General features: G+C 51.0%; 1 protein-coding gene across 1 annotated transcript in view; it reads right to left on the reverse strand.

The window, feature by feature from the left end:
• The window catches only part of LOC144157922 (arylsulfatase B-like), a 36,323-nt gene extending 26,020 nt beyond the window's left edge, over nucleotides 1-10,303 (reverse strand). The window contains exons 1-3 of the mRNA XM_077688638.1: nucleotides 10,207-10,303; nucleotides 6,755-6,856; nucleotides 5,592-5,751 (exon numbers count right to left, since the gene is read on the reverse strand). Of these exons, the coding sequence (XP_077544764.1) occupies nucleotides 5,592-5,751; nucleotides 6,755-6,847 (253 nt within the window). The 5' untranslated portion in view covers nucleotides 6,848-6,856; nucleotides 10,207-10,303. The remainder of the gene's footprint in view (nucleotides 1-5,591; nucleotides 5,752-6,754; nucleotides 6,857-10,206) is intronic.
• Between the last annotated feature and the right edge of the window lie 1,000 nt (nucleotides 10,304-11,303).

Consider the following 11,303-nt stretch of genomic DNA (forward strand, 5'->3'; position numbering starts at 1 on the left):
ATAAAAATGAAAAACGGTGGGTGGCCTCCTCTGTTGGGTGGCCTCCTCGCGTTGCCCGCTGGACCAGTCTGAGCTGCTCCTGCAGGTCGGAGTTGGTCAACGCACATTCCCACTGCTCGGGGGTAGGGTAAGGAAGAGGAACAGGGTGTTGAGGGCACAGGAATACAAGCTGGGCATGGTGGCTGGAACTTGACAGTCCGGGCAGTTGTACTCGAAGCGTGAGGGGGAGATGTGGGAGAGGATGGTGGAAGTGTGTGCCAGTTTGTAGTCTGCGCCAGATTCGTGATTCTTCGACGGACAGGATAGGGTGGGACGGAGGATACCTTCGGCGAGCGTGGCAGTAGTGTGAGAAGATTTCGGTGAAGCATGGTTGAAGAGCATGGATAGAGCTTGAGCGCCGCCGGGGGTACTCTTCCCGGGAGGTAATGTCGGCAGGCTTGTTGAGAATCTGTGATTATGGTTAGGGGGGGGGGGGGGGGTTGGCCGCCGCGAGGGCAATGGTGGTGGCTTCAGCAGCGGTTGAAGAGAGATGAAGGAAGGTAGTGGCGTTGAGAACGGTGCCCTCGTTGTCCGTGACTGCTAGGGTCGAGTGGGGTGTGATGGGGTTTGGGCAATGTCGCTATAGCGAGCATCCGAGGCAGAGGAGTACTTCCGTTGAAGGTGCTGCACTCTGGCCTCGCGTCATCCGGGGTTGTGTACGGGATGCATGTGACGTGGAATTGATGCCACCTTGACATTGGTCCGATTGTGGGGAGGGAGGGGATGAAGCTCGTTATGAGGGTTCGGCGTGGGGCGGCCTAGTGCCCTGAGAAAAGTTCGACCGGTACGAGTGAGGGACAGGCGTGCCAATTGACTTGTCTGTTGTGCTTCGAGGAGTTCAGAGAGGGTGTTATGCAGCCCCGGTTGAAGCAATTTCTGTGTGGCGGTGAAAGCTGGAAGGCCTAGAGCGATCTTGGAAGCCGTCGAATGAGTGCTTCCAGCTTGCTCTGTTCTTGAGGTTCGAGACAGACGTAGGGGGTGCCGAATGTGTGAGGCGCCTGAGAAGTAGGGCGTGGACGAGACGGCAAGTGTCCTGTTCCTTCAGGCCATGTTGGTGTGTGCAGATTCGCCAGATGAGATGGATAAGTTGCGATATCGTGCCCTGCAGTTGAGGGAGGAGTGCTCCTCTAGAGCCATCCGCGTGAAAAGGCACGCCGAGAATTCGCAGGGTTCTCACTTTCGGCACCAGTGCTTCTTTGATAGTAAGTTGAGGATTTGGTGTGGTCTCGGGGGTCGACCACGCGTTCTGGGGAGGGGGACCAAGACAGCGGACTTTTGGGGAGCACAAGTTAGGCCGCGAGGTGCGAGATACTGGAGGGTGAGGTCGATAGCTTGTTGTAAGGCATCTTGTTGGTAGCCTGGCGAGCCTTTGTTTATCCAAAGTGCCATATCGTCCGCGTAAAAAGCGTGGCATAGATCCGGTATGGTGGAAAGTTGTTTAGGCAGTTCAAAGAGGGCGAGATTGAATAGCAAGGGGGAAATGACCGACCCTTGAGGAGTCCCTTTGGCTGGTGTGTTGAAAGTAGGGGATTTGTATAGGCCAAGACGGATAGTGGCAGTTCGGCCAGTAAGAAAGGCGCGCACGTAGTCAAGGTTCGAGGACCGCATTGCGTGTGAAGGAGCCCTTGTAATATGGCGTCGTGCGCCACGTTGTCAAATGCGCCCTAGACATCTAGGGTTAGGATGGTGCTGTGGTAAGTCTTGCTAAGGTTGTCGATAATTTGCTCTTTTAGTTGAGCACGTCTTGAGTAGACAGGTGATTTCTGAAGCCAAACATGGTATGGGGAAAGAGACCTTTAGTTTCGAGGTAGGAAGTAAGCCGGGAATGCACCATGCGTTCGAAAAGTTTTCCCAGGCACGATGTTAGAGAAATGGGCCGTAGATTGATGGGGTAACAGGCTTGTGCTGTTCGGGAATTGGGGTTATGTCTGCGTGACGCCATTGAGAGGGCAAGGTGACTACTTCCCAGTGGTGGTTGAAAAGAGTGAGAAGGAATTCTTGGGCTTCATCGTCGAGTTTTCGAATGAGCTTGTTGGTAATTCCATCCCTACCCGGGGTGGTATTGCGAGTGAGGCGTCCCAGGGCTTGTTGGAGTTCAACGTGGCTGAACGGGGCATCAAGTGCTTCGTTTTGTGTACCCGTGTAGCTGGTGGCCGGAGAGGGTGGGTGCGTGACTGGGTGGCCGAACAGGTAATCTGTGATGGAATGTAGGAGTTCTCGGGGAGGCCGGTCACTGTTATGTATGAGTCTATTAATTTGGTTGTTGGTGGCCGTTCGAGTATGTTTTTCGCCGATTAGTTTCCGAAGGATGTGCCAGGTGCGCTTGGTGCTGAGAGTACCTCTTAGCTCGTCGCAGAAGTAGTACCAGTTGTGTGTGTGCAATGTTTGAGCGTACTGGGTCGCTTGTGAAGTGATTGCCGCAATACGTTTCTTGAGGGTGCGGTTATGCTTTTGTCGTTCCCACCGTTTGACTAGCCCTCGGCGGGCTGCCCAGAGATGGAGCAAATGAGCGTCGGCGGCGGGATTCTTCTCGGTGAGAGGAATTGTTTCGGTATGCTTCTGGACGAGATTTTCTAGGGCCGATGTCTACTCTTCTAGGTTTTCGGTGATGGAAGGAAGGGCGGTGCGGTCCTTGCGGAATGCGGGCAAATTAGTGATCTTTGTGAAACCAATTTTTCGGGTTGTGTTTAATTGAGGTATCACGATTTGAATGAGGTAGTGGTAACTTCCTAGGGTGTCTGGAGTCCTTTGCCAAATCAAATGTCCTACGTTGGCTGCGAATGTGAGGTCTGGGGAGGTGTCGCGTGATACACTGTTCCCCAGTCTAGTTGGAGTGGGCGGGTCATTGTAAAGATCGAGGGCGTGATGCTGGGTGGCGTGGAGGGGGGCTGTTCCCTTTTTTGTAGCCTGTGAGTATCCCCAAGAGTAGTGAGGGGTGTTAAAATCGCGGAGCAGAAATAAAGGATTTTGATGCGCTGTCCGCTTCGCGTCGTGCGCGAGGGTGTCAATTGCTTGGAGAGAACTGAGAGGTGGGCTGCATATGTTTAGAACAAAAACGCTGGGTTCGTTTCACCGAGTTAAAAGAATTTCGTAAAATGTGTGGGCGATGGGGGAGGTTAGACTATGTTCTTGGGCGGTGAGGTGCTGGGCGACTAGTATTGCTGTGTGGTGTACGGGATCTTGGGTGTAGGCCGTGTACCCAATAATTCCAGGGTCAGGCGTGTCTGTTTCCTGGTCGGCGATGATATCGGGAGGGGCAGGGGTGATGTAGAATCTCAAATAAGCTTTTTTGTTAATTAAGGGTCGGCAATTTCATCGATAGATGGTCAGGGCCACGGAGTTAGACATCGTCGTTGGGGAGGGCAGTGGCTAGGGCAATAGGATCGCGCGTATTGGATTTTTGGAGTTTGGCTTTCTTGGATTGCGAGATGGCAAAGGAAGAATTGCTAGCGAGGGCCTTCTCAATGTTTGTGATGCGGGCAGTAAGCACTTCGCTCATCTTCTGAATAGAAGTCAGGGATATTGTGATGGTCGATCGGAAGTGGCCGATGGCCTTTTCGAGGCGTTGGTCGATAAGGGGGATTATTCGTGTTGGTATGTCCTCTTCAATGATGGCCGCAGCATGCTCGGCTTGTAAAGTCTGTGGTGGGAGAGTTGTGGGTGGGTTAGTGCAATAGCAGCTACAGCTTCCGCCAAAGAATTGAGGCGCTCGCTGAGGGCAGCTTGTTGTTGCTGGATGTTTCGAAGGAGTTCATGAAGGTTGGGAGAGAGGGAGATTTTTTGAGGTGTTTCCTAAGGGCTGGTTGCTTTGGGTGGGAGGAGGGAGGAGTCATGAGCAACGGGAGTTTGTTGAGAAGCTGTCGGGGGGGGGGGGTAGTGAGTAAGGGTAGGAGACGGGGGAAGTCGTAAGCAGTGGGAGTTTTCGCTATGATGTTGGACCACTCACCTTGCTGAGGCCAGGCGCGGTGCTAGTGGGCGTCTCGTATTGGCGGGTGTTGTGACGGACAGTTTTCGTCGTTTCAGCGGGGGGCCGTGCGATGACCCGTTTCGGGCCGAGTGTGGGCAGGACGCGTTTCGGGAATCCTTGCTGGTGGTGGGATGCGCTTGTTGGCATAGTCTGCACGTAGGTTGACAGTCGTGCTGGAGGGATGGGTTGGCGACGTGGCAGCGGGGGCACTTCGGTGAGTCTGGGTGGGGGCAGATGTCTTGACGATGTACGACATTGCCACAGAGTTGGCAAACCTGGGCGATGTGGCGGTAGGGTGTGCAGCGGTGAAGTACACAGCCCACTCGAACGTAGTAGGGCAGCCAAGTGTCGTTAAAAGTCAGGAGGGCAGATCTGCTGTGACCCATGAGCCGAACATGCAGGAGGAGCGGGCGTTTGGCTTCCAGAAGTTCTTGTAGGCCGTCCTGGGTGATGTCCTTTTCACACCGTGTATCACGCCACGCCAGGTGTTGGGCGGTGGTTTCATGTGCAGTGCAAGCTCGTAGTTGGCACTGCCGAGGTTACTCGCCGTTGTTTTGCTTAGCAGAATTGCTACCTGAGCATTGGCTGTACTTGCCACCAAGTGGTTGCGATTCTGTTGAGCTTCCACCATGACTTCGTTGAGAAACTGCGTTGTCGAAATGGCCCTTGCTTCAGCAAGACTTGCATCAAGGGTGCAGAGAGCCCAGGCAGCTATATTGAGACCGGATCGTGGTCGATAAATGATTATGTAGTGGTTGGTCGGGAGGCGTGGCGGCGGAGTTACCCGCGTCGTTGTAGTTGTTTTCGTGCCTGCCGGTGGATGGCGATGCGGCTGCTAGGCGTGAGGCAATTTGTGTCGGGCAGCGAGCACCATATCCCGAGGATTATCGGGGGGAATGGTGTGGCCACTTAGCTCGTTGAATTCCATGTTGATGGTGGTTAGCGCCGGCTGATGGGATGTCGACGGGTCACCCTGGCCCGGTGCTGTAGCGGTGGAAGTCATGGCAGGAACGACAGTGTTGCTAGGCCTGGAGACGAGGCTTAGCGCGGGCTGTGAGATGGGAGACCATGACGTGGGTTGCAACTCTGTCCTTTCGAGTCTGGGGGCTCAGTCAGCTGTCTACGTATTCCAGAAGACGTACCTGAACTGTTTGTAGTGGCCGTATGGTCGTCAATGTTGAAGGTCCGCTCTTGGAGAGAGATAAAACGGGAGCCGAAGCAACTCGTGTTCGGTGGGGTTGGCCCCCTGGCGGCGGAATCCCACAAAGCAAGGAAAGGAAAACTTAAGCTAAGAAAGAAGTATCGCGGGAGAACAAAGGTGGAGCCATTAAATTGTGGTATTGTATTGCGTTGGATTCGATATAATGGTATAGATCCGGATAACATAGAATTGTTTTGCATAGGTTTGTTTTATTTATGGAGGATATACGCGACCTCGGAACAACCTCGTAACGCCCGAGCGCAGTGAGTCAGAGAAAGCAAGCGTAGCGGAGCATTGAGGTAATGGAAAATATGCCACTTCCTGCACCAGCGCACAAGTGTCCTATCCTTGGTGCCTGCCTCGCATTGGTGGGAGCATGCTTACCGAGCCTGATGGGGTACAGCCCAGTCATGAGTGCCGCTCGAGATGGAGAGCAGAGCGGCAGCGTGTAGTACTGGTTCAGCAGCCGGCCGTTAGCAGCCAGAGCGTCCAAGTTCGGTGTGGGAATCTGAGACGAGCCGAACAAGCTGGTGTCGGCCCAACCCTGCGTGCAGAACGCCACAGTAGTTATACACAAGACCACGACCGCTCAAGTAAGGTGCTTATGTGGAAAAACGGGTGAGGCAAAAACTTGGAAGTCACCTAAGCACTTCATATGAATTATATACGGAATCACTAACAGCTAATAGAACGCAGCTCGGTTTTCGCCGCTTAGAGCACCCAGCTCGCTGCTGAATGGTACGCCGAGGGGCAAGGGTAGCAAAAGCGACCGGAGGGCCGAGTTGTAGTGTTGTGGTTCGAGTGAAAGGAAGTGGGAAGGAAGTTCCCTGGGGATAGTTTCGAACTCGGTAGGGAGGTGAACTTCATTCAACTCCTAGTGGTAAGGGAAGCATAGAGGAAATGAAAGGACGGAAGGACGGAGGAGAGTTTAAAAGAAATATAAAGAGCGGGGCTGCTGGCTCCGCTCCCGGAATGCATCTCTCCGGGCTGAGACGCCCCCTGGAGGTTGCGGTGCATGCCGATGACGTCGCCCTCTAGTCCATGGCCCCACTCATAAGAGCTCCCGCCTTAACCATCAACCTCTCCCCTTTTGTCTTGACTCTGTGCATGCCCAGGCCTTCCTAGCAGCACGCCCACCTTTGCGCCATATTTCTGAAACCCGGCCGGGGATATCTCTTTTTTTTTTATTTTCTGCACGCGCTCTCGAATGTGTCGCCGCCAGGGAGAATTTAGGAGCAGAATTTTGGGCCGATTCTCCGACGCGGCATCTACTCCGTTCACTGAGCGACTGAATGATTTCGCATTAAAAAGGAGAGTGCTTTAAGTCAGTCAATTTGTAAACACCAGCGTCTTGAACGCACAGCTAGCCTAGAACATGGCTGTTTTTCCGAAGCCTACACGTATGCCGCTGTCGCAGAAGCTTGAGTGCCTCAGAGATTCTTTCCACCTTCTTCATAGACAGCGTCCCTTTATGTCCACCTTCGCCGACAAAAAAATCTATAAAGCACCCCCATGTAGCAATAATGTGTTGAAATTTCTCAACTTACCATGTCGTCACATAGCACAAAAATGATGTGCGGAGGACTCTTCTTGGCGTGGACTCCAGAAAAAATCAGACTCGTCGCTAGGAGGAGGATCATGCTGAAACGCTGCAACGTAAATTTATGGGGGCGTAATTTATGCAAATGGGACCGAAAAGTATTCAGGCATGAAAAATTAAGCAGGTGCTTTGAACTCTCAAGAATGTAAAGGCGAATGTGAAAGCCTCAACGTAGCTGTGTTTTAAGCGTTTTGTGTTTCATGAGATGTGCTTTTTTATTTTTACTCTCACCCGGGTATATGGCTGCACATGTATATATATTCACAAACTTTCCTGGCACGTTCCAGAGCTTGTCAGTTGGTCTGTCTTTGTGTAAAGGATGTGTGGGAAAATGGACTCCTGTTTTTGTATTCCTGTGTTTTATGCGCCTGTTCTCTCCATTTTATGTACCTGTTCACTGTGACTTCCAAGCCACTTCCGAACTATAAAGGGAGCGAAGAACTCGTCAGGCTTCTTGGTATTCTGTCTCAAATTCCTCTTTCGCTGCAGAAAGCAACAAATAAACTTCGAAATTCAAACTTGAAAAAATTGGCCCCGTATCTTCTCCTTTCCTCGCAAATGTCGACAAAAGATGATAGTCTTTGTCGACAGGTGTCAAGTAAATGCTTCCCTTCGCTTTCCCGCTCACGTCTCATGTTGTCCCTCTTGCGTCGCGCTCCTCCCAAGATAAACACGCTAAAGGTTTGCTCTAGTCCGTTAAAATTGATCGCGTTCCACAGCTTCCGGCCGGGTGCCTCGATGCCAGCGCTCCCGTACGGCGGAGACACGCGTTAATCGAGACACCCTACTTCAACGTTTAGAGAACCGCGTTGGCCTAGAACACGTGCGTTCCAAGCAGAACTTGGACCCTATCTAGTGGAACCATTCGCAGTTGTTGCGGCTTGAATTCTTAAAATGCCGCTAGGAGGAGCTACAGGTGCGCGGGCGACAGCAGGCGACAGTGTGATTTTTTTTTTCTGTTGTGGATGTAGTATTTTATTTCGCAAAAATCGAGCATCTATGCATTTTTTATAAAGGCACGCTGTTAATAACGTTTGTGTATTATTTTTTGTCTTATATTTGCGCAATGTCTTGTTCTTGTTGAAAAATGTTGACAAGTATGGACATATAAACAGGCCTTCGACGTTTAGAGTTGGCTGTGAGTATATAACACTACTGCGCCGACTTTGTTTCACTTTAGCCGGGTGGCTGAATCAAGTCATACACACAGACAGACAGACAAACAGACATACAGACAGACCGAAATTTCTGGGTTTAGCTGTCACCCACACCTGGCCCCCGGCTCCATTTGGCCGGACGTGACCATTTTGCTCCACTTTGGCATCGACCGCAAACATTCACCATCTTCTGTGGACTTGCCGTTGCCTCCAACGTTCCCGACAGCAAGTACTAAATAGCGTGGAACTCAACCCAGGCCGGCCGCCCGACTGCAGACGTTGGCTCTTTGGGTCGTATCACTGGAGCCTTTTAGACTTTCTGAGTGAAAACTTCCTGTTAACGTACATTTAGACACACTCGCCCCCACCATTTTATGCTGCAGAGCAAACTTTCGCAATTAAAAAAAAAGTAGCCCAAGAAAGACTTTCGTCTTTAAAACTACTTGATATGCTATCGAACTTTCTGTAGAACTTTGCAGCTGCGCGCGTCACTACTTGAGCTGCCCCCGTAACAGCGTGCTCCGAAACCTGTTCCGATCGCTTGCTATCGCGAGGAGACTCCTGTTTCCCCCTTCCTCGGAAGCGTCATCTCTTAAGGCGGTTAGAATCCGCACGTGCGTGCAGCAGTGGCCTACCCTTGTCCTTTGCCCGGCTGTTTCTCTTTTCTGGCGCTCACTCCGTTGCCCCACCTCAGAGCCCTGCTATGGCCGTCGTCCCACACTGCTTTTTTCCCTTTTTGGGTGCGCCATTTCATGCTTAAGTATTCTTTAGGACACAAAATCTTTGAACCTTACAATGCGTTCGTTTGGAATAGTCCAACCCTGTTATATCCAACTGTAATATGCGCCGCGATTAGTCCGATATATCCAATAATTCGATATAGCCGAACCCGTCTATAACGAATTTTGTTTAGGAGTTCGCAACACGCGGGACCACAACCCCCTTGCCATTCTCACATAACGAAACGAACACATAAACTATATCTCACGCAAAACAATCCGCTTATTGCATGCAATAAGGCTACTTTCCGCCTTAACTGCCTACTTCGCAAGAAAGGGGTGATTTTTTGTTTTTGCTTTCACTTTGGTGGCACCAACTAGCACCGCATTCTCTACACGAGACATCGTTTGCACCAGTTTAAGTACGTGTCCTCAATATTGAAGCAATAATAACGGAGAACAGGAGAACATCGGCTAACAAAAACACTTCATAAAGCATAGGTCGGCTTTACGTTGTGACATCCTCAGTCTCTTCGTTGCTTTCAGCAGTGCCATCTGCTATGACATTGGTGACGGTGTGTGCGCTAGAGAGGCTCACAATGACGGCAACATCGTCGTCAACACTCAGGAAATCATGTGAGGACACTCCTTTCGGCACAGCATCTGGAACATTGGCGAGCTCTTCCAGCAGTTCGCCGATGATGCCGTCTTGGTCCGGATTCGCCGGCTGGATGGGCTCCGTCGTGAATCCCGTGCATCGGAAACAGTTACGGAAGGGGTCGGGCGTCACGTCGGTCTATACGAGGCTCAACCTCTCAATCATGGCCAATCCGCACCTCAATCGCCGCTCCGAGACAACGCATTTCGGTGGCAATTGTAGGCGCGCCGAGTTCGATATATCCGATGTGAACTTCGTTACAAGCAACAAGCTTCGCATGCATTTTCGTAGCATATTTGCGTTTGTTCGCTATATAGCGTAATTCGCTCTATCGGGGTTCGTTGTAATCGAGTTTATACATGGATAAAAAAAGGCGGTCGCCCTAAAGAATGAGTATTGTTTTATCAACTTCAAAGCGTGCTAAACAAGATTTCTTAACCACAGAATAGTACGTATCCCCTACCGCTGCGAGACGTTCATCGGCACGCATGTCGGGCATTTACACGAAATCCCCCTTCCATCTCAGCTTTATCCGCTCCAAAACCCCATCCGTCGTTGCAATGTGTCGGAAGCCAATGAGAACAGAAGACTACTTATGTGTACGCCGTATGCGGGAAATTCCCAATTGCACCGCATATATCTAGAATTCGTGCTATTGATGAGCCTAATCTTAACTTAGTCATCACATTCCGTTCTTTGAACAATTCCCTTTGTTTTATTATTGAGGTGTGCTACATGAGAATAAAGCATATGTTGAATGCAATTATTAATGGGCTAACGATACATGTTTAACGGTGACAATTCTGTTATGCTGAGGCAAACGTTAACGATAAAAAATAGTGGGTTTGACATGCCGAAGGTATACCTGGGCTGTGCTGGATGCGCGCCGTGGTGGAGGGCTACGGATTGATTTTGGTTACTTCGGGATACTTAGAAATACCGCTCGACGCTCGTGCGTTTTCGGTTTTAACCTGCGTGAGAAAAATAGTTCACGATCAATATGACTTGTTAGTTCGGAGAGAGATTTTCTTACCCAAAAGGGTTGATCACAGCTTGCTCACTTAGTCCACAAGTACTCCCCGGGTATGGCTTCTGTTCCCAAATAAAGAAATGAATTAAATTTACCGAACCACCTCTTGTGGATGAGGATTTAACAGAATTCCGATCGCCGACGTCGTCAAATGGCGCTCCACATGGCGCACGTCGTGCGCTTTAGTTTAAGAGGAGCTCTTGGAACGGTTTATATATATTAGTCGGTTAATGTGACGCACGACGAAAAAAAACGAGTGGAGGCGGACCGGTAGGCGGACTGGCGGTGGGGGCAAGTCGCTTTTTTGAACGCCGACAGCTGCTGCTGGATGCGGGAACCGGTACGGCCAACAACCTTTTCCCTGCTCACCTTTCATGCGTTAACTGCTGTTTCCGTTTGTCGAAAGATGCCGTACAAACCCACGTTAAGCGCAGCCATATGCCCGTCGTAGCAGTTCTGTTTCCGACGTGGCGGGGCCAACAACGGTTCGCAAATGGGGGTCTTCGGGCCCCGGGAAATCCGCGAGGGTATTTCAGGGGTCTTCGGAGCCCTCCCCGAAACTTTTCCCCCACTCCTTCTTCTTTTTTGCGAAACCTTCCGTGGTATTCAGAAATATGGCTTCTCTAGATCACTTGTACTTTTGTAGCGTAATCTACACTGGCCGAGGTTGAGCAGTTTCGCGTGGCTCCTGGAGAGCCGTGCTGCGCATGGGCGAGGAACAGTGACGTCCCACGGTGCACAGCTTGCGCGCCAAAGCCGCTTCCACTGCCGTGATTAAATTGGATTGGATTCGATTGGATTGTAAATTGTTTTAGCACCAGTAACCATGATAATCAGCTAATCCCAGACAACCAGGAACCCTAAGAACAACCAGCTGAACCTTAGCTCACGTTACGTATATCCTGGCATACCCGAGCAAAGACTGCTATTTT

Source organism: Haemaphysalis longicornis, unplaced genomic scaffold (genome assembly GCF_048455015.1).
Source record: "Haemaphysalis longicornis isolate Haplotype H1 unplaced genomic scaffold, Haemaphysalis longicornis Haplotype H1 scaffold_10, whole genome shotgun sequence".
NCBI classification, from domain to species: domain Eukaryota; kingdom Metazoa; phylum Arthropoda; class Arachnida; order Ixodida; family Ixodidae; genus Haemaphysalis; species Haemaphysalis longicornis.